Below are 22,373 nucleotides of genomic sequence, written 5' to 3' on the forward strand. Positions count from 1 at the left end.
CGACACGGGGCTCCGAGGGGACCCCCGACACCCGCTGGAGCTCTCCCACCCAGCCCCGGCCCGACTCCAGGAGCGTGTCCTGCCCCACCCTGTGTGGCAAGCATAGCTGGAGAGGTCAGCCAGCCCCTGGCGGGTGGGCATCACTGTCTCAGGGACACCCTCAGCGCCGCTCCTTGTCCCGTCGCTGCCTGCCCCCCCCCCACTCCCCTGTGGCCTCCTTGCCTTCTCCTACTTCATTGAGAAAACCTGAGGCCCTCAGTCACGCTGCTCCTGATCAAGGTAGCAAAGGCAGAATCCACCAGCAGCCCCGACACCCTCCCCCTCCCTCCTGCCCCCTGGCTAAGGCCAGCCCCTCCTCCCAAGCTCAGGGCCCCATCCTTGGCCTCTGTCTCCAAGACCTCTATCTCCTTTCCTGCCTCCTCTTCTGGCTCCTTTAATAAGCTCCTATCTCTCCTCTTTGAAATCTTCGCTCCCAAGTAGGGGGTTATTAATCAATTAATTTGCATTTGCATTAAACCAACTCTCTTAGGCCTCATTTCTGTGCTTGGCCCTGTGCCAGAAGGATGGCTCAGACACCAGTCCTACCTGGGAGAAGGGGCCGGGCCAGAGGGCAGGCAGAAACCCAGGCTCATGAGGATGAGGATACACACGAGAGGGCAGGCCCAGAAGCGAGGGCAGGCTGGGTGCTCAGGGGAGGCTTCCGACAGGAGGTGGCTGGTTCAGGAAGGAGAGAGAGGCTTCAGACAGCCGGCACTCGTGGGAGTGGGATAAGGGACACACCCCCTGCCTCTAGCCAGAATCCCCTTTTCCCGCAGGAGAGCGTGAGCCGGCTGCATGCGCAGATGCAGGCCTTCGTGTCTGAGAGTCAGCGGGCAGCTGAACTGGAAGAGAAGCGGCGCTACCGTTTCCTGGCTGAGAAGCACCTTCTGCTTTCCAACACCTTCCTGCAGTTTTTTGGCCGGGTGAGCTGGGGCTGGGGGATAGCTAAATGAAGCCTTCTGGGGGCTGTGCTCTCTGTGAGCTGGCTGTGCATGGGAATTCCCCTCCCTTCCTCCCCATTCCCTTTTTTCCTTCCACCCTGGAGATATTTATTTTACTTATTTACTCTCTCCATCTATTTCTTTATTCGTATCATCACATCTTCATTCATTTATTGTCATGATTTTTAAAAATTCTCACATTCACTAATTCCTGCATTTATTCATTCATGTATGGACCATTTATTTTTTTCATTCCTGTTTACATACACTCACTATTCACAAAATCATTAACTCATAGGTTTATGCAGTTACTGTCTATTAATTTTATCATGGTATTTAAATCTTCTATGGTCTTGCTTTGTCTGATCTGCTAGACCATTGTATTTCTAGTGGATTTTGCTTTCTGCATTTAGCTGCCATGTTGTTTAGTGCTGTGGGGTTTATGACTTGACTATTATACCTTCTCTGTAAATACTGCCATTTATGTATATAATATATCTCATAATCCAGTCTGATACTATTAATTCAACTTTGACATTAAAATTGCCCTCCCTACTTTCTCTTTTCTTATCTTTAAGTGTTTTATGTTACAAAGATATAGCTCAGTTTTGACTTTTGACCAGTCTGACAGTCCATGTCTTCCAGTAGGAGAATTCAGTTCATTCCCGTTTAACCTAACAACTGATAGACCTGCTCTATTCTTTCTGGATAACTTGAGTTAACTGTATTTACTTTGTCGTTTCCTCTTTTTCTCCCTTTCTTGTTCTCGTCAGTTTGATAAAATATACATTCCTCTGTCAACTTTAATAATATAATAGCCAGTTATTTTACCAGCAAAAGCAAGTTTGTTCAGGAATAGTCAGAGGAACTGCAACTCACGTCACGTGAAATATGGCAGACCACGCGCAAATCCAGAGAACAGGGACTGACAGCTTGTTTTTTGGGGAAAAGAGAGGAGTTGGGAGGGGCTGTAATAACCAAAGAGTCCATTGGAGGAAGTTGGGAGTCCAAGGTATGGAGGTTTCTCATTGGTTGGGCTGCTACAGTCTGATTGGCTGGGCTGTCACAGGGGTGGGGGTTGGGGGAGAAGTTTTCTTCTGCTGCTGGATAACAAAGTAGGCAACAACTTCCTGTGGGAGATGCAGGCTTGCTTCTCTTCCTGCTTGGAATCATTGAGGCTACGTAGCAGGGTATGTGAGCTCCCCCTACAGGCCTGCCCCTACCCCAATTTTAGCTGAGATTCATTTAATTTATTTAATTCCACATCCCTCTCCCCTTTATTATTTTGGAAAAGCCTATTGTTCTTTTCATCTCTGCTCATGATGACCTCACTCTGTGACCCTCATAATCATATATATTTGTCTATCATGTTTTTCAAAAAATAATGCCCCCCCCCACACACACACTACTTGGTCCTTTGCTCCCCTCACCCCATGAGAGGAGACCTTGAGAAGGATTTCCCTGCCCTCCCTGGTGCTCTAAGATGAGGCTTGCTGGTGAGGGCATATTGGCTGGTTGAAGGAGCTGCAGCCTTTTTTTTCTCATGGTCCAAGATGATTTGCCCCTGTTTTCTAGGGCTCGGTGTTGTAGATGCTAAGTGCTGATCTGTCTCCTTTCCCTTTTAAGTAACAGGCTCTTTCTTTATGGATGCTTGGAGATTTTCTTTGTGTCCTTGCGACTCGGGAACTTGTCCCGGTACCACCTAGATGAGTGCCTGTCTGTGGCCCTTCAGCCTGCAGGCTCAAGTCTTTCTTCAGGTCTGGGGAGCTATTTCCTCTTCTGTTTCTTTAATTATTATCTCTCCGCCATCATTACCTTTCCTCCTTCTGGAACTCCAGTCATTTGAGCCTCCACATCTATGACCATCTTCTCTCCCACCATGTCTATTTCATTTCTTCTTGCTCAGTATTTTGAGATATTTCTCCTCCTTGATCTGCAAGCAACTGATTCTGTTCTCAGCAGGACTGTCCTCTCTCTCTCTCTCTCTCTCTCTCTCTCTCTCTCTTTTTAAACATCTTTATTGGAGTATAATTGCTTTACAATGGTGTGTTAGGTTCTGCTTTATAACAAAGTGAATCAGCTATATGTATATACATATATCCCCATATCTCCTCCCTCTTGCGTCTCCCTCTCACCCTCCCTATCCCACCCCGGACTGTCCTCTCTTTAGTTCATCTGTTCAATTTTAAATCTTAACATCATGCTTTGTCTGGGTAAGAAGGTCTTTGTTTTGCAGTAAGTACCCTTATCAAGTCCTTGTTAAGCTTGTCACTCCCTCCTCTCAGCTGCAGGGTGGTTTGCTGTGTTCTGCTCGCTGACCACTGGGTCCTCTTAGGTGCCTTGTTTCTTTCCTTTGCCTCCTCATGGTCCTGTTCCCACTCTGGGTTGAGTTGAACTGCAAGGGCTCAGGCAGTGGTGCTGGCAAATGTGGCGGGGACAGGAGAATGGAGCAATCTCTACCCAGTGGGACCCCACTCTGCCCCAGGTCTTCCTTTTGCAAGCATCAGCTGTCACTCAGCCTCTCATGTGGAGAACCACAGCAGACAGGGCTTCTAGGGAAGGTTGTACAGGTTGTGTACTGCACAAGGAAGCCTGGCTGAGAGTAGAGCTATGCTCTGCTCTCCAAGCTGAACATACTGGTGCAGACTGTGTTTGCCTGAAGAAAGGAGCATCATTACCTTTGCCATCCTCTAAAGAAGCCATCCTCTAAAGAAGATGTGATACACACACACACACACACACACACACACAATGGAATATTACTCAGCCATAAAAAAATGAAATAATGCCATTTGCAGCAACATGGGTGGACCTAGAGATTATTATATTAAGTGAAGTAAGTCAGAGACAAATATCATATGTTCGTTTGTATCATTTTTTAGATTCCACATATACATGTCATATGATATATGTCATATCATATATGTGGGATCTAAAAAATGATACAAATGAACTTATTTACAAAACAGAAATAGACTCACAGACATAGAAACAAACTTATGGTTACCAAAGGCGATAGCAGAGGGTGGGGGGGGAGAGTTAACTTAGGAGTTTGGGATTAACATTTGCACACTGCTATATATAAAAAAGGTAAACAACAAGGACCTAATGTATATCACAGGGAACTATACTCAATATCTTGTAATAAGCTATAATGGAAAAGAATCTGAAAAAGAATGTATGTGTGTGTGTGTGTGTGTGTGTGTGTGTGTGTGTGTGTGTGTGAATCACTTTGCTAATACAACATTGTAAATTAACTACACTTCAATTTTTAAAAATTTATAAGAAGGGCTTCCCTGGTGGCGCAGCGGTTGAGAGTCCGCCTGCCGATGCAGGGGACACGGGTTCGTGCCCCGGTCCGGGAAGATCCCACATGCCGTGGAGCAGCTGGGCCCGTGAGCCATGGCTGCTGAGCCTGTGCATCCGGAGCCTGTGCTCCACAACGGGAGAGGCCACAACAGTGACAGGCCCACGTACCGCAAAAAAAAAAAAAAAAAAAGTATCAAGAAAATTAAAAAAAAAAAGAGGCCATTTTCTCACCAAATGTGTACCCACCAGGCTCTGTCCATCCAGACAGAACATCTGTTTCTAAATTGCAAAGAAATACCTTATGGGCTAGCAGCTGCCCAAGCCTATGGATGCCTGGAACTCAGGAAAGCCAGCAGCCGCTCTCAGAGCACACTCAGGAGGGACACTTGATGTTGCCCTACCCAAGTGTCTCTGTGACTGCACTGCTCAGGCCCCTGAGCCCTGTTGCCTGGCCTCTCACTTGCAGATCCTCAGGCCCTGGCCAGCCCACTGGTGGTCAAAGTTCTGTCCTATCTTCTGTGAAAGTCCAACAGGGGCCAAAGCCTCCCAGTCACCCTTCTTGCATATGGACTTGCCCACCTCCTTGGCCTGGCCCAGCTGTTGACCCCTCTGGGGAGGGGGATGATGGCATCTGCAGGAGGGGAGGGGCCAGGGCTGTTGGGAAACCATCCTTCCATCATTCCCTAAAAATCCTTACATTTTTCCAATGTCGTTTGTTCATTCATTCATTTATTGAACACATAGTCTTTGAGCCCAGATGACATATCAGGCTCTGGTTCTATTTGGTATCTGAGAGAGACCCAGTCAGCCAGCCAGTCTCTCTTTCCTGATGCCACAAACATGGGCTCCTCTGCCCCTCCCCCAGCCTCACTGCTCTTTCCATTACTTTCTATTTCTTTGTAGAGTCTTGTTTAGTTTCTATATCCAGTTCTTTGTACTCTTGTTCAGTTTCCCAAATACTGTGCCCTGGCTGCAAATTCTGGCAAGTGATTTCATTTCTGAGTCTCATTTTCTTATCTGGAAAAGGAGGGAAATAATCGCCCCTGCAGAAGGTTGGTGCGATGGTGGAGCCTGGCATATGCAGGAGCCCAGTGGGATTAGGTCCTCCTGCCCCTGCTCTCTCCCCTCCAAAGATGAAAACAAAGGCTCCCATTCAGGAGACCCGAGTGCTTGCAGTCGGCCGCCCCCAACAGCCAGCAGCCGACTCCCGCCTCCCCACCTCGGGGTCCTTACCTTGCCAGGTCCTCCCTGAGTCTCTGTTTCTGATCCCAGGGACCCTCTGGTGCTGAGCAGAGGTGACTGATCCCAGCCCCGGCCGACATTCTCCCACTCTCACCACCGCACCCAGCCCCGGGCTCAGGGCTCGGCCTTCTCTCACCCTACCCCACCCCCACTGAGTGATCCTTCAGGGAGGGGCTGTTTCTTCTTCCTTTAAACAGTTATATTGAGATATAATTCACACACCATGAAATTCACCCATTTAAAGTGTGCAATTCAACGGTGTAGTATAGGATCTTCCGTGGTGGTCCAATGGGTAAGACTCCATTCTCCCAATGCGGGGGCCCGTGTTCAATTCCTGGTCGGGGAACTAGATTCCACATGCTGCAACTAAAAGATCCCACATGCTGCAACTAAAAGATCCCACATGCTGCAAGTAAGACCCGGCACAGCCAAAATAAATAAATATTTTTTTTAAAGTGGTGCAGTATATTTACAGAGTTGTGCATCCATTGCCTCAAGTCAAGTTTAGAACATTTCATTACTGCTAAAAAAAAGAAAATCAGTACTCCTTAGCGGTCATTCCTTGATCCTCCCATTCCCCCTTGCTCTAAGCCACCACTGATCTACTTTCTGTCTCTATAGATTTGCCTCTTCTGGCAATTTCATATGAAAGGAAGCATACAATATGTGGTCCTTTGTGACTGGTTTCTTTCACTGAACGTCGTGTTTTTCAAGTTCATCAGTGTTGGAGCATGTATCCATACACCATTCCTTTTTATTTCCAAATAGGATTCCATCATTGGGATATGCCACATTTACTTACCCATTCATCAATTGATGAACATCTGGCTTGTTTCTACTGTTTGGCTATTATGAATGGTGCTGCTATGGGTATTCACGTAAAAGTTTTTCCGTGGACGTGTGTTTTCATTTCTCATGGGTGTATAGGAGTGGAATTGCTGGATTGTATGGTAACTCTATGTTTAACTGTTTGAGGAACTTCCACACTCTTTCCCCATTTTACATTCCCACTACCAGTTTATGAGGTTTCCAATTTCTCCACATCCTTGCCAATACTTGTGACTGTCTGTCTTTTTTTTTTTTTTTCCTTGCATTATGCGGGCCTCTCACTGTTGTGGCCTCTCCCATTTGCGGAGCACAGGCTCCGGACGCGCAGGCTCAGTGGCCATGGCTCACGGGCCCAGCCGCTCCGCGGCATGTGGGATCTTCCCGAAACGGGGCACGAACCCGCGTCTCCTGCATCAGCAGGCGGACTCTCAAGCACTGCGCCACCAGGGAAGCCCTGTCTGTCTTTTTGATTCTAGCCATCCTAGTGAGTGTGGAGTGGTATCTCATTATGGTTTTGCTTTGCATTTCCCTGATGGCTAATGATGCTGAGTATCTTTTCCTGTACTCACTGGCCGTGTGTACATCTTCTTTGGAAGGAAACTCCTTTCCGCCTGTGTCTTGAACAGTTAACCTCCAACATTAAGAGGAGAGCTGACTCCTCCAGTGGCTGCCTCCTGCTGAGTGATCGCCCCCTCTGGAGGGAGCTGTGGATTGAATGAACCAGACTTCCCCTAGGTACAGGGGAATAGGTAGCATGTTGTCTGACCCAGCTGGGCTTTAGGACATACACGATCTAACTCCTAAGACAGTGAAGCATAAATATTTACCTGTTAAGTATATCTGTACGCAGAATGCACAAGATTTAAAGAACTCTTAAGTGCCTGAGCACAGTAAGGTGTCTTTCTCATCTGTCTCCGATAATCGGTCTTTGCTTAGTCCAAGTCTAGTCAAGCCTTTCTACCTCACCGTCAGCTTCTCTGGGTTTATCGCAGTTGTGTAAGTATATCTCTAGGATAAATGCCTAGAAATGGGATTGGTGAGTCCAGGGATATAAGCATTGGCTGTACCAATTTACACTTCCACCAGCAATGGCGGAGATTCCCTGTTTCCTTGACAACAGTGTGCGGGCCACCTTTTTGATTTTTGGTCGTCAAAAAAATAAAAATGGTATCTCAGTGTAGTTTTACACTTGTTACGCTTGTCTTATAAGTGAGATTGACATCTTTTCGTGTTTCAGAGCCATTTGATTTTCTTTACTGTGACAGGTCGGTATCTTTTCCTCCATTTTTCTTATGAATTTGTAGGAGCTCTTTATATGTTATTGAAATAAGCTCTTTCATAGTGATGAGTTGCAAATTATTTTCCCAGTGTGTCCTTTATCATTTGATTTTGCTTATTGTGAGTTTTGCCATGGTAAAAAAAATTTTTATTTAGTCAAATTTATCAGTCCTTTATAGTTTAGGGGGTTTGTATCATACTTAGAATGGCTTTTCTTTTTTTAATATTTTTCTTACATGATTAATTTAATTTTTTAATTTTAATTTTATTTTTGGCTGCGTTGGGTCTTCATTGCTGCATGCAGGCTTTCTCTAGTTGCGGCGAGGGGGGGCTACTCTTCGTTGCGGTGCGCGGGCTTCTCATTGCGGTGGTTTCTCTTGTTGCGGAGCAGGGGCTCTAGGCGCACAGGCTTCAGTAGTTGCGGCACGCAGGCTCAGTAGTTGTGGCTCACGGGCTCTAGAGCGCAGGCTCAGTAGTTGTGGTGCACAGGCTTAGTTGCTCCACGGCACGTGGGATCTACCCGGACCAGGGATCAAACCCGTGTCCCCTGCATTGGTAGGCGGGTTTTTAACCACTGTGCCACCAGGGAAGTCCCAGAATGGCTTTTCCACTCTGTAAATATTCTTAGCATTCTCCCCTGGTCTCCTCTGTGTTTCTTCCCAAACACTGGCTAAACTGCCTTAAGGCAGGGCTGAGGGGAGCCAGTGAAGTTGAGTGCCATCTAGGCCAGGACTCAGTGCTGAGGCCATTACTCCGGGAACCCCCTAGCACCCTGGCAGGCACTTTCAAATTGGACAAAAACCCTTTTTTAAATACGATAAGCAAAACTTAATGGTCTCACTTTGCTTACTGCCTCTGAAACAAGCGCACGAAGGCCTTTGGAGTTTTGTCTTTATGCTGTTTTGCTAATTAACTATGCAAGGCAACAGAGGGGGCGGCCACCTAGCCACCAACTGAACTAGTTGCTCTTGTGACTTGAGGCACTGAGCCTTTCTGTTTTGCTGCCTGAGATCAAATTTTCAGCAGCTGGGCCAGACTGAAGGGAAAAATCATGGAAATGTAGTCACAGGAAGCTTCCTCAAGACAGACGAGTACAGGCCACTCCACTGCTTACTGGATGAGAGACCTCGAGCCAGTCATTAACTGCTCTGACCCTCAGCATCTTCTTCTATGAAATGGAGATAATAATGGCACCTACCTCGCAGGGCTACTGGGAGAATCGAATAGGATAATGGAGGTAAAGTCTTTAACACTGGACCTGGCACAGAGTAAATGCTCAGCAAAGGGAAGCTTTTATTATTCCTAAGGTCACAATCCTGAACTTGGCCTTGAGGGAGCGAGTACTGGAGTAGAAAATGGAGAGACACTGATAACTGGAGAGCGGAGTGTTTTGATTGTACCTAGGATGACCTGAGTGACAACACAGAGAGGTCAATGCCACTGAAAGAAGTTTTATTACATATCACACTTCCCAAGAGAAAGGGTCATGACACACTACACAGGGCCACATGGGAGTAGTACTGGGGCTTGGTCAAGAGGCAGAAGGAGCCAGGGAAAAGCATATGGCCCAGAACCTTCGTTATGGTTTCCATGGGAAGGGATGGGCAAAGAAGGGTAAGCAAGTTTAAGTAAGTTTAGGATTGGATGGTTTGAATAACTTCAGTGGGCTCTGGGCTATAGGGGTTATTCTAATTGTCTGGTACCTGGCTTGGGTGATTTAGGGCAGGGGGAACTTTGGTTTGGTGTGTGAATTAGAAGGAGGTGATTGGGGATATGTGTTTTGGGTTGGTTGGTTTGCATATGAAAGGTGTGCTCCAAGCAAACTGTTTACTATCTCTAGGAATTATCTAGCCCTGTGAGGCACAGTCTTTTCAGATTAACAAGGCCCCATGATGTCAAAGCACCATAAAGTACAGAAAATTAAAAACATGATTAATACACACAGCAAGTCTAACATTTAAAACCTTCCCACCCTAAGTTGTTATGGACTATGTGGTCAGTGGCTGAGTTTCCTGTCCTTGAAGGTATTCAGGCAGAGTTAGATGCCCATGTATTGGGGATACTAGAAAAGGGATTCTTACGTAGACTAAAGGGATAGACTGGAAAAACTATTTGGAAGTCTTCTTTTAGAAAACTACTCAAACTGGCTTAAACAGAAAAAGTGTTTATTATTTTAGTCACTGGGAAGTTCAAGGGTTTCAGGTACAGTTGGATCCAGGAGCACACAAGTTGTCATCAGAAATTTGCCACTGTCTGTTGCTTAGTTGAAGTATCCTATGCCAGCTTCGCTCTATCCATTTAGCAAACCCCGTGAGGTGAGAGAATATATTTTTCCAGATTATTCCAGGGTAAGTTCTGGGACTGGGTTCTTTGGTAACAGTTTTTGGGTAGGTGCACATACCTGACTCCATCTCTGTAGCCAAGCCTGGACTGCACCCCTACCCCTGCATCAGACAGTGGGAGAGGCCCCATCAAAGCACAAGACTGAGACACGGGTCAGGGGAAACTCCTCCAGGAAAAGTGAGGGGCCTTTGACAAAAGACCAGGAGGGCTGGCCAGTGGGTGAACCCAAAGTGACCACAGCGATCTTTGGTTCCTTCCAGCTGGAAAGTCCGGTCATCCTCAGCTTGCAGGGCCCGAGTTCCCGGGTCTAGGATGCCAGTTTTGAGTCCCCGGGATTCTGGGGTCTGCTTGGATCTCGCTGACCCCCGTGTCCCCACCCGGCCAGGCCCGGGGGATGCTCCAGAACCGCGTGCTGCTGTGGAAGGAGCAGTCAGAGGCCAGCCGCAGTCCGTCGCGCGCCCACTCCCCGGGCCTGCTGGGCCCCGTGCTGGGGCCGCCCTACCCCTCGGGCCGCCTGACGCCCACCCGCCTGGACATGGTGAGGCCCTGGGCGCCCCCGCCGCCGCCGTTCGCGCCCCCGCCGCCGTTCGCGCCCCCGCCGCCCCCGGCACCCTCAGCGGGGCCCTGGGGCCTGAGGCCCTCCGCCTGGAGCCTCCTCCCCCCGAGGGTCCCGTCCTACGAAGCGCCCCTCGGCCGGCCCTTCCGCCCCGGCGCGACCTCGGCGCCCCCGTGGTTGCTCGGCCGCAGGCCAGAGAACCCCTACGCCGCCGACGCCTGGGACTGGGGGTGGGGGCTGGACTAGGGCGCCGCGGCCCCGCCCCTCCCCGCCCCACCCTCCCCTGCCCGTCTCCCCTCGCAGCCCCAGAGGCCTCTGGGAGAGTTCGGCTCCCCACGCAGCCGGCACGGCTCCGGCTCCCACGGCCCCGAGCCCACTGAGGCGAGATACGCGTCCCAGCTGGAGCCAGACCGCCGGTCCCTGCCCCGGACGCCGTCCGCCTGTGAGTACCCCCGGCCCCCGAAGCGCAGAGGGAGGGCCAGGTACCCAGGTTGGGGACCCAGGGCCGGGAAGAGGAACCGAGATTGCGCTGCAGCAGGAGGGACCGAGGGTAGACGCCAGGGAGAACTTCCCACCCACGTGCCGCGGCGCTCTCCTGCCCCTCGGCAGCCTCGCTCTACAGCAGCAGCACCGAGCGCTCGCGCTCCAACTCTTTCGGCGAGCGCCCGGGCTGCAGGGGCGGCGGCGGCGGCGCCCGGCGAGTTCGCGCCCTGGTCTCCCACTCGGAGGGCGCCAACCACACGCTGCTGCGTTTCTCGGCCGGAGACGTTGTGGAGGTGCTGGTACCGGAGGCCCAGAACGGCTGGCTCTATGGCAAGCTGGAGGGCTCATCCACGTGAGTAGGAGCCTCGGGGCGCAGGGTGGGCTGGAAGGAGGACCGGAAAGCCTGGGCTCCAGCTGCAACTGAGTCTTCCAGGATGGAGGCTGTCCCTGGGCCTTCGAACAACCCATCCCCCATCCCCCATCCCCCCATCCCCTCCTCGTCCCACACCAGTTTCCTCATCCATTCAACGAGGGTAGGAAGAGTCTCTTTATCAAGTTCAGGGTTGGGGGCCCTTGAGAGGGCAGTAAAGGATGGGGAATGGGAAGGTTCTCTCACAAGTGGGAACAATACAGAAACCCCATTGCTTGAGCACCTGCAGTGCGCTTTACACTAAGAGAGGGGGCAGCTTGCCTTCTACCCTGAGGGAGTCCGCCAAGCTCTGACGGAGGGAATGGACAGGGAGGGGGACCAGGCGCAGGGGCGGTGCTGGGACCTTGCAAGCTGAGTGTGCTCACTTCCTTGCAGTCAGTGGAAATCCTTAAAGATTTCCTTAAAGAACATAAACTCGGGCTGCTTTTGACACCATGAGTAGAAGGGGGAGGCTAAGGAGTACACCGTGGTCGCGGTAAGCCTGGAGGAAAGCAGGGATCACTCTTTCTGCCAGAGAAAAAGGGGAAGGTGGGAGCTTGCTGGAGCCGGGCAATGCCCACCACAGGGCTTTATGGGCAAGAGACTGTCTGGTGCCCACGCCCACTCATGCTAAGGAGAGAGGAATGAATGAGGACAAGAAGAGGGGATGAATGAATGGAGCGTCGACAGGGGAGTCAGCAAGTGCACATGAGGGCGCTTGCTGGGATGGTCATGTGATTAGTAGATGGACAGGTGGAGGATGGATGAGGGCGTAATGGGGTGAGCAGATGGACGCATGCTCCTATGAGCAGATGGGTAGATGGAAGGGGGCGTGGGAGGATGCACGGATGTGGGGTGCATGTATCGATTAATGGGTGATTGGAGAGGTGTGGGAGTGGGTTGATAGAGAGGCGGGCAGGTGGGCAAGTGCTGATGGATGGGTTAGTGGATTGGTGGTCCTTGGGTGGTTGCCCACATGGATCATGGATGGGTGATGCATGGATGGGATGACATGTAGATAGATGGGTGGATGGCAGGTGACCGCATGGATGGGGAATGGAAAGAGGAGCCGGTGGGTAGAGACGCGACTAAGAACACGAGTAGTGAAAAAAACACCTGCTTTGCAGACCCGCGTCAGAGGGCAGCAGGGTGCCTCCCTGAAAGTCCCCAAAACAGGTGTGTAGCAAACCTCCTGGGGACCTGATTATAAAACCACCTAGATCTGAGCTCTCAAACCGCGTTCCTGGGACATCATTATTCTTTCTGTGACTCAGGTTAGGGAAAACAATAGCAAGTTTCATCAGTAGGCACTTTATGGTGAAGACACAAGTAAAACGTTCTGAAATGGTTTTACTCTGTCAGTTTGACTTGAAATAGCTTCCAGTTACCTATAGGTGAGAATGTTATTGATCGGGTTTGGGGATCTAAGGTGGCTGTTTGGAGAACACTTTCCCAGATGTTCTGCAAGAATCTGATGGGTTCCGTGGAGGCCGAAAAGGCTAAGGAACATCGATCATAGTGCCTCTCCCTCAACCCTGGCTGCTCTGAAGATGCAGTAATGAGCCTCCAGCCAGACAAAGACTCCCAAGAGCAGGGTGGCTGGGGTCACCGGGACCAGAGGGCCTGTGGTGGAGGGTTGGTAGCCAGGCACCCCCGGCTCTGGTTCCCCATTCTCTGGGCTCCTACAGCTGCCTTTGGTCCCCCACACCGGTCCCCTTTGCCTCAGCCTTGTAATCATCTGTTTGTGGGTCTGTCTCCCCCCCAGGCTGGCTGGGAGCCCCTGGGGAACAGGGACTGCATCTGGCTCTCCGTGGGCCCTCGTGTGGTGGGTACTCAGCAAGTAGGGAATGAAGCTGGTCACCACATGTCCTTGGATACAATGCTTTCCTTCTCAGATCTCCAGTTCCTCCTCTCTAAGGCGCCCCAGCCCCTGGTGGGACATGAGGCTGGATGAGTAGCTTTGAATGTCGGGAAAGACCTCCTTCAGAGGATGAAATGGGTTACTCTTAGAGCCAGGCCTGGCACACAGCAGTGCCCAGTAATCATCTGCTCCTCTTAGAAATGGTATTTTGACCACCATTGTTGGGCCTTTTGCTTCCACCCAACAGGAGCGGCTGGTTCCCCGAGGCCTATGTGAAGCCTCTGGAGGAGCTGCCCATGAATCCCATGAACGCCTTGAACCCCGTGACCTCCATGAATCCCACGAACCCCTTGAACCCAGTGACGTCCATGAACCCCATGAGCCCTATGAATGAGCTGCCTTCCAGGTACCGCTGTGGTCAGAGATGGGGCAGGGGCAGGGACTCCAGTGGGTGATGGCACCAGCCACCAGGAAGGGCATCTCTGAGCTGCAGTCCGGAGTTAGCCCAACCTCCTTCAGCTCTTGGAGAAAGGGCACCCCCATCTCTCTACATGTGAAGGTCATGTGTCCATCCCTCTGCCTCCTCTCAGGACTGCCTTCAAGCCAACAGTCTCCTTTCACCCAGGGGCAAGGGAGGAGGATGTAGGATGCTCAGGAGCCCAGCAGATGGGGTGGGGGGTGGGGGTTGCAGCAGGGCCTGACCCCTGACCCCCTTCCCGTCCCTCCTTTCTCTGGGCTCAGGTCCTACCCACTCCGGGGCAGCCACAGCCTTGATGACCTCCTGGACCGGCCAGGCAACTCCACAGCATGCTCAGACTACTGGGATGGCCAGTCCCGCTCCCGAACCCCGAGCCGGGTCCCGAGCCGCACCCCCAGCCCCGCACCTACACCCTTGCCTGGCAGCCGTCGGAGTAGCATGGGCAGCGTGGGGGTGGCCAGTGACATCAAGGTGAGCCCCTCCCCCAGTCTGCCCTCAACCCTGGGGTGGTCTGGTGGGCAGGAAGACTGGAGACCAGGTAACCCTCCCTGCCCTGCCATTGGCTGTCTGGCAGGGGATCCTCTCTCTCCAGCCTCAGTCTGCCCATCTGTGCCGGGAGGGGTGGGATGGGCTTCTGGGCCTGGGGTGGAGGGTGGGGGGAATGCATTCCTCTAGTGGATGGGAGCCCTGGGCTCCTGCTGGGAGCACTGGAAAAGGCCTCCCCTGGGGGCGGTGTTAGCCCTGGGAGATGGCACTTTGGCCCAGAGGCTCCTCAAGTCTGAAACCCACAGCATTTTGGGTTTCGGAAGGCTGGACCTCATTTCCCAGAAGCCTGGCGCTGCAGGGGCCTCTGGTCCAGTCCTCTGCCCTGCTGGATTGGGGAGTGGGGGTGGCAGGGGCTCGCTTGCTCCTTCCCCTGCAAACCTGGCCCTCCCTCCTCGCTCACTGCAGAAACTCATGTGCTGGGAGCAGCAACCCCCAGAGCTCTTCCCTCGGTGAGTCCTTGAGTGAGGGTCAGAGGGGGCCGGGCTCAGCAGAGGGCTGTGGAGGGGAGACAAAGGTGGGCGTGAGTGGAGGTGAACCGACGGGGACAGGAGGTAGGGGGGACACCTGGCTCAGATGCCCAGCTGCCTTCCCTGGATCCACAGCCAGCTGGGGACCTGGGCCCCTCTCACCCCCTCCTCTCCCCCAACAGGGGCACAAACCCCTTTGCCACCGTAAAGCTGCGTCCCACCGTCACCAATGACCGCTCAGCGCCCCTCATCCACTGAGGTGCCTTCCTCCACCAGGGGTCTGAGGTCGTCCCGCCGACACCTGCCTGGGGGCTGCCCAGAGCTGGCGGCAGCAGAAGCAGCAGCAGTGGATCCAAGGAGCCGGGGCCCTGGTACCGGGGGCAGCTGCCCTTCCCCAGATCACGCCCCAGCCTGAGCAGTTCCAAAGGCACTGGCGTGGGGTCTGGGGACTTCAAAATAAAGCAGCCGGAGTGGGGGACAGAACCATTTCTTCCCCTCCAGGGGCCCCGGACTCTCCCTGGGGGCCTGCCTCATGCCCCCCAACCTCTTTCCCCCTTCTCTGTCCCAGTGGGGAGGAGCCCCTCACACACCCCCTCCCCTGCCCCACACACCTCCCCTGTTTAACTTTTGTAAACGGTGAGAAATAAAGCAAGTGAGACACGGCAGCGGGACTGGTGGAGTCTGACTCGGGGGACAGGGTGGGACAGGGTGGGGATGGAGACCTCCCACTGGAGAAGGGAGTCCAGAAGGTCCTAAATGTCACTGGCAGTTCCCTGGGAGGCCTCACTCACTCCCAGCCCCTCACATCCCTCATTTTAAGTTAAGTCTTTAGGTCTGGCGTAACTCCCGCAAGCTGTATCCCCCCATCTCTGGCCCAGGCTCATTTCTGCTGTGGGTTCCCTAGAGCCGGAGGGATGGCAGTGGCTGAGGCCTGGGACCATCAGCAAGTCACCCTTTGGTGCCCTGGGACACAGCACCCTTTGTTCTGGCCCATCCCCACCCCCTCAGTCCCAGGCTCTGGCTTGGATTAGCCTTATCCAGGGGAAAGCCATGGAGGCCCCTCCTGGAATGTGGCCTGGGGGCGGAGGGCAGGCGAGGACTTGAGGTGATTAGGGCTGGTGGGGTCTCTCCAGGGCAGGGCTGTGCCCTTTATACCACTCGGACCCCCCAGGGCAGGGCTCTCTGTGTTCTCTGCAGGAAGCTCCAGGAGGTGAAGGGGCCCCCCCATCTCTATCTCTCCCTGGATGGGCCTGGGACGGGGAGCCCCACCACGCGGCCCAGCCTGGCCCTGTGCTGCGGTGGCTGCCTGGCCCTTCTCCCCTCCCAGCGGAAAGCCTCTTAGAGGGGAAAGCGGTGGGGAACACTAAGCCCCAGGCTTGGGGGAGCGAACTGTTGAGTGGCTGATCTGCAGGAAGCCTGGGAGTCTTCAGCTGCAGCCCCCATCGGGCTAGGCTTTCACAGGGGAGCCAGTGGGGCGGCCCCTCCCTGCAGGCCTCAGGAGATGCAAGGCTGGACACCCAAACCCACGGGACGGCTCAGGTAAGTGTGCAGCGACGGCTGTCAGGGATCACCTCTTGTCCTGGTCCTCAGGTGGCTGCAGCTGTGGTGACCAAGCCAGAACTTGGTCCTGGTGGGGCAGGGGCAGAGTCCCATGGGGCCCTTGGCATTGCCCAAGGCCAGGCGGGAGACCCCAGCGCAGAGGGGTTGCAGGAGGGAGGGAGGCTCCAGCTGTGGGCTGGTCCATCTTGCCTGTGAGGCCCCCTTCCTGGTCTGTTATGGGGGCAATGGGGGTGCTGTGTGAACCCCTGGGTGGAGCTCTGGAGATGTGGAGGGGTTGGGGGCTGCTAAGGGTTTGGAGGGCAGAGGGTCTCTCTCCCAGTGCCCCCTCAAAGGTCTGCATCTGTCCAGTGGAGCCAGAGATCTGACCCTCCCCACACCAAGATCCCCAGCTGGTCTAGGGTGTTCAGTCACCCACCTTACAGGTGGGAAAACTGAGGCTCAGCAAGGGGAGGGGAGCTGCCCAAGTCACGGAGCAAATCCATGGCTAAGCTGGGATGAATTGGAACTCAGCTCCCTTTGCTTCTGAGACAAGGCTAATATTGTTACATGTTTTGGGGTTTTTTTCATAATTTTCTAAATGACAATAGACATTCCTGATCACTGAAAAAAATTAGGTACAAGGAGGAAAATGAACTCCACCCATTTTGCAGCTGGCACTTGTCTCCCCCTCCACCCCACACCTTGTTTGTTCCGTTGCCCTGAGACCCTCACATGTACACCCTGGGGACATTGCCGGTCCCCACACATGCCTCCAGTCACACACTGGTTGTCGGCTTTCCCACTCATCCGAACCTCCTCTCCTGACACTACTAGGTCCTGAGGGGCAAGGAGTATCCTCCAGAGGGAGTCTTCCTGAAGTTAAGACTCAGGTGGGAACGACTCTATTACCCACCCCTCATCCTTCACACCCCTTGGAGGAGGGGAGATTCGGGGTGAGGTCCTACCTCGGTTTCCCCTCCTGGCTCCATTCCCTGAGCAGGGCTCCTGTGGGTAGCCCTGTGCCTCAGTTTCCCCACACCGGGGTCTCCATCCCCCTTTCTTGTCTGGGCTACAGACCCTCGCCGCTCCCTCTTGTCCCCTCTCCTCCAGCAGAGGCGGTGACGATGGGCACTAGAGGCCCCCGGCGGGGCCCTGGCCCCCCAGACGGCGGCTGGGGCTGGGCCGTGCTGGGCGCCTGCTTCGTGGTCACCGGTTTCGCCTATGGCTTCCCCAAGGCGGTGAGCGTCTTCTTCCGCGCGCTTATGCGCGACTTCGGGGCGGGCTACAGCGACACGGCCTGGGTATCCTCCATCATGCTCGCCATGCTCTACGGGACAGGTCAGCGCCCCCTCGCGGATCCCTCCCCCTTCCCCCAGGCCCAGGACTGAGAATCGGGATCAGGGACCAGGAGACACCCGACCCCTTGAGCATCTTCCCCCAGGCCCCTCGGGGCGGGCATGGAAACCCCTTCCTTCTTGTGGAAACATTAGCACCAGAGAGGGGAACAGAGGGCAGGAGGGTGGCAGCGGCCAGAGATGGAGCCCGCACCCAGGTGGCTGACCTGTCAAGCTTGGCCAGCTGGAAGGGCCCCTCCATTTCTGTCAAAAGATCCACACCCGCCTATGTTACAGGTGGGACAACTAAGATCTAATTAAGATTCCCAGTCCCAAAGCTCTAACCACCTGTGGGGTCGGGGAGATGCTGGAGTTATCCTGGCCAGGCAGCGTGGAGGGGTGGAGGTGAGGGATGGGGGAAGCCTGGGGAGGAAGGCAGCTCAAGCTGTGATTCCAGCTGTGAAGGTAATAAAGAGAAAGGGGTCCGCCCCTTCTGCTTTATGTTCCGTGTTCTCAGGAGGGCTGGGGACCAGTATAGAGGCTCCTCCTCCCCTGCATCCCCCCATATGGCTCTCTTTGGTCTGTCCCAGCCAAGCTAGTGACCTTGGCCACAACACTGCCCTCTCTGAACCGGGGGTGACCTCATTCCTTCAAGCCCTCTTTCAAGGCTGGGAGGCACAAAGCCTGGAGTGTCTGCCACAGAGGCGTCCAGCCTGATTGGTGATCCCGCCCTGCCCACAGGCCCGGTGTCCAGCATCCTCGTGACCCGCTTTGGCTGTCGCCCGGTGATGCTGGTGGGTGGACTGTTGGCCTCGGCCGGCATGGTCCTAGCGTCCTTCGCCACGCGCCTCCTGGAGCTATACCTGACAGCTGGGGTGCTCACAGGTGAGGGCGCCCACTGCTTTCCTCCCCGTGGGGGTCGGGGTGCAGGTGGGGGTCAGCAGCCCTTGCTGCAAGACCTCCTGTCCTCAGTTTCCCCACGAGGGGCGGTCCTCATCCTTCGGCCCCGTTCCCACCCTCCACCCTGGGGTCTGCACACCCTGTCGGGACCTCGCCCCTCCCTCCTGCCGGGGCCTGGGGTGGGGGCGCCCTCGGGGAGCCCGTCACAGCACCGCCTCGCCCACAGGCCTGGGCTTGGCCCTCAACTTCCAGCCGTCGCTCATCATGCTGGGGTTGTATTTCGAGCGGCGGCGGCCTCTGGCCAACGGGCTGGCTGCGGCCGGCAGCCCCGTGTTCCTGTCGGCGCTGTCGCCGCTCGGCCAGCAGCTGCTCGAGCACTTCGGCTGGCGCGGCGGCTTCCTGCTGCTCGGCGGCCTCCTGCTGCATTGCTGCGCGTGCGGCGCCGTCATGCGGCCGCCACCCGGGCCGCGGCCGCGCAGGAACAGCGCGGGCGACGCTCCCGGAGAGGCGGAGGCGGACAGTGCGGGACTGCGCTTGCGCGAGGCGCCCTCTGGTGGTCCGACCCGCCGGCGCCTGCTGGACGTGACCGTGTGCACCGACCGCGCCTTCGCGGTGTACGCCGTCACCAAGTTCCTGATGGCGCTCGGGCTCTTCGTGCCCGCCATCCTGTTGGTGAACTACGCCAAGGACGCGGGCGTGCCTGACTCCGAGGCTGCCTTCCTGCTCTCCATCGTGGGCTTCGTAGACATCGTGGCGCGGCCGGCGTGCGGCGCCCTGGCCGGCCTGGCGCGCCTGCGGCCGCATGTCGCCTACCTCTTCAGCCTGGCCCTGATGGCCAACGGGCTCACGGACCTGAGCAGCGCGCGCGCGCGCACCTACGGCGCCCTTGTCGCCTTCTGCGTCGCCTTCGGCCTCTCCTACGGCATGGTGGGCGCCCTGCAGTTCGAGGTGCTCATGGCGGCTGTGGGTGCGGCCCGATTCCCCAGTGCGCTGGGCCTGGTGCTACTCCTCGAGGCTGTGGCTGTCCTCATCGGACCGCCCTCTGCCGGTGCGCGCCACAGGAGGAGAGGGTGACGCGGCCTAGTGCTCCTAAGCCCAAGGGAAGCCCCCGCCCTATCCCAGATGGAACGTCCAGGGATGAGAGAGGGGAAGGGACCCATGGGGGGTGGGGAGCGGGGAGAGACAGCCTGTGAGCAGGAGAGAGCTGAGGTCAGGCTGTAGGATGGAGCAATGACGGGGGCCGCCTTTGCTAGGGCCCAGGCTGCACCCGAGATGAGGGGAGCTGCCCATTCTTCCAGGGCTGGGCTAGCTGAGTGCCGTCAAGCTTTGTCACCTCACCTGACCTTAAATTTCCACTTCAGTGCAGTGGGAATTGCACTGAACCTGAGCCCCTGTGTGAGCAGCCCCCAAACCCAACCACCAAAAGCTATAAAACCACCCAGAGGCTCAGGGACCCATCTTCCATTTTCTTGGGTGACCCTGGGGTGGATCTAATAGGCAGAGAAGGCACGTGGGGTGAGTAGAAGGTGAGAGACACCACAGGGCTGTGTGTGGAAGGGGTGGGACTGGCTGGCTGGGCAGCGGTCAGGAAGGCAAGTTTGGGGTACTGATCAGAGGGGCTCAGGCAGGCAGCTGGCTTGGGGGACTCCAGGGAACCTCCCCAAGGCCTCACAGATACAGACTGAGGGGTCACAGCCTGGTGTGGACAGCCACAAGGATGCCTCCGAGAGAAGGGGGAGCCCACTGAGGAACCACACTTTAGGGGAAATATTTGCAATTAAAAGATTTTGCCGAGTATGAAAGTAACATGTGCCTGTGATAGGAAACTTGGAAAATACACAGAAGGAAACAAGAGTTCTACAAGCCCTGTCCCCAGCCCCCAAGCTAATGGTAGTTCAGTCCTGGGTACACGGGGACTCCTGGGAGCGGGGAGGCCTGGGGGTTGGGGGGAGAGCTGAGCCAGGCTCCTGAAGACCAAGGAGCTTAAGTGGAAAGAACAAGAGTTGGGGGCCCCCAGGAGAGCAGGGCTAAGCCCAGTGCTCTCCCCACTCCCAGGTCAAATATCCCCAGCTGGGCAAGTCCCAGGGTACATGTGGGGTTGGAATCCCGAGGACAGGAGGTCCCTTGTAAACTGTGAAGTTTACAGTTTCCTCACCAAAGGCCCCATATCACTTAAGAAATTGAGGTCCAGGGAGGTGAAGTGACAGTTTTAGATCTCGAGTGGCAGAACCCTCATGGATTTTTGCATCTGTAAAATGGGAACAAAGACTGGGGCATGTGTGTGTGTTACCCATGAGTCCCACCAAGAGCACTGCCCTTATCTGACGGTGTGGGTGTATGTGTGAAGGGTGGGCTCCCCCGCAGGCCCTCACCTCCCCATCTGCCCTCCCTGCAGGCCGCCTGGTGGACGCACTGAAGAACTACGAGATCATCTTCTACCTGGCAGGCTCTGAGGTGGCCCTGGCCGGGGTCTTCATGGCTGTCGCCACCAAGTGTTGTCTGCGCCGCCGCTCTCAGGACGCCACGCCCAGCCCAGGCACCAAGGGTGGCGCCAGCGACACAGAGGATGCTGAGGCCGAAGTGGACTCTGAGCCCCTGCCTACCAGCGCCGAGGAGCCCGGTGGCCTTGAAGCCCTGGCGGTGCCGAGCCCAGGGACTGGGCCCTCGGAACCCGAGATGGAGGCAGAGCCGGGGCTAGACTCCGAGTCTGTGTAGCGCGGGGGCACTAGGTGGGGTGGCCAGGGACTTCAGGAATGGGGCTTCCCCTCTCAGAGCCCCGGCTGCCCCAACAGGGCCTGGCACACGGGAGGCTGCTCCGGTGGTCACCGCCAGGGTCCATGCAGGGAGCTGCCTCCCTCATCTGCCCACTGGCCCTGGCCCCGCCAGTGAAGCTGCTGCGCACGGCAGGGTCTGGGCCTGTGTGAATCTTAAGTCCATAAAGCTGAGCTGAAAGAGGTTCTGTTCCTGCGCCTCTGGCCGCTACCTGGGGGATGGGTTAGCAGGGAGTCTGAGAGGCTCCCCCTGGGGCCCTCCGACCTGCCCCCCACCGTGGGTGTTGGGGAGGAAGTGGCAGAGGTGGAGGACAGCAGGGGAAAGTGTCCCAGCTCCAGCCCTGCTGCTCGGAGCTGTACACTGAAGCCCCCGCTGGCAGCACCTGCCGCTGGAGCAGCCCAGAGCAGAGAAACAGCGCAGGTCCGAGTGGCGGGCTGGGGCTGGATCTTGGCCCTGAGCCCCGGGCTCCTCTCGAACACTGGCGGTGGAGAGTACCTGACTATGACTCCATCCTGTCGACAGCAGGGGGGAGGGGGAGGGGGGAACGGCACCTGCCCTGCCCCCTCACCTTCCTAAGAGGGACCCTCTTCCAGCCCGCCTCTGGGTCTCCTCTCTCTAGGGGATAAACTTGGGTGTCCTGGGACCTCTGCTCTGGACAAGTGTCCCTACGGACACCACTGCGGACCCTGGCATCTGCTCCCCTGCCAGCCAGTGGAGTCCCAGGGATAGCTCCTCAATGGCACTTTGAGTCAAGTGCAGGGAGCTCCAGGTCTCACCCTGGCTAGGAAGGTTTAGGGATCTATTTAAGTATTCATTCTCTTCCCACAAACTAGACACCCCTTTCCTTGCCTCCCTCCCTCCAAATCACCAGCTTGGTGACCCGGGCCCAGTGGAGGGAGCAGCCTTCCCACCGCAGCCCCTGACTCCATTCATCCTCCTCAGGGGAGCCCATTCCACTGGTGACCCCCTCCCCACTAGTCTTATTTTCCATCCATGCCCCAGAAAGGTGTAGGGAGCCCCTGCAGATGCCTGGCCAACTTACACTGTG

At 55.3% G+C, this 22,373-nt stretch overlaps 2 protein-coding genes across 2 annotated transcripts in view; both read left to right on the forward strand.

Moving 5' to 3' along the window:
• The window catches only part of BAIAP2L2 (BAR/IMD domain containing adaptor protein 2 like 2), a 28,073-nt gene extending 13,035 nt beyond the window's left edge, over positions 1 to 15,038 (forward strand). Inside the window, exons 7-14 of the mRNA XM_007454109.1 lie at positions 816 to 962; positions 10,366 to 10,518; positions 10,840 to 10,978; positions 11,146 to 11,371; positions 13,537 to 13,695; positions 14,031 to 14,238; positions 14,719 to 14,762; positions 14,963 to 15,038. Of these exons, the coding sequence (XP_007454171.1) occupies positions 816 to 962; positions 10,366 to 10,518; positions 10,840 to 10,978; positions 11,146 to 11,371; positions 13,537 to 13,695; positions 14,031 to 14,238; positions 14,719 to 14,762; positions 14,963 to 15,038 (1,152 nt within the window). The remainder of the gene's footprint in view (positions 1 to 815; positions 963 to 10,365; positions 10,519 to 10,839; positions 10,979 to 11,145; positions 11,372 to 13,536; positions 13,696 to 14,030; positions 14,239 to 14,718; positions 14,763 to 14,962) is intronic.
• A 2,403-nt stretch (positions 15,039 to 17,441) lies between these two features.
• SLC16A8 (solute carrier family 16 member 8) lies at positions 17,442 to 21,268 on the forward strand. Its single transcript, XM_007454030.1, has 4 exons — positions 17,442 to 17,657; positions 18,395 to 18,538; positions 18,780 to 19,601; positions 20,949 to 21,268. Exons 1-4 carry the CDS (start codon positions 17,444 to 17,446, stop codon positions 21,266 to 21,268), a joined length of 1,500 nt encoding a protein of 499 aa, XP_007454092.1. The 5' UTR covers positions 17,442 to 17,443.
• The last annotated feature ends 1,105 nt before the right edge of the window (positions 21,269 to 22,373 follow it).

Source organism: Lipotes vexillifer, unplaced genomic scaffold (assembly GCF_000442215.2).
Source record: "Lipotes vexillifer unplaced genomic scaffold, Lipotes_vexillifer_v1.1 scaffold382, whole genome shotgun sequence".
Lineage (NCBI taxonomy): Eukaryota > Metazoa > Chordata > Mammalia > Artiodactyla > Lipotidae > Lipotes > Lipotes vexillifer.

What these genes read in the sequence shown, in the direction of transcription:
- SLC16A8 (XM_007454030.1), top strand. Translation starts at nt 17,444, where the DNA reads ATGGGCACTAGAGGCCCCCGGCGGGGCCCTGGCCCCCCAGACGGCGGC. An exon ending in GACAGCTGGGGTGCTCACAG is followed by an intron (nt 18,539 to 18,779) that starts GTGAGGGCGCCC and finishes CCTCGCCCACAG; the next exon opens with GCCTGGGCTTGGCCCTCAAC. An exon ending in CATCGGACCGCCCTCTGCCG is followed by an intron (nt 19,602 to 20,948) that starts GTGCGCGCCACA and finishes CCCTCCCTGCAG; the next exon opens with GCCGCCTGGTGGACGCACTG.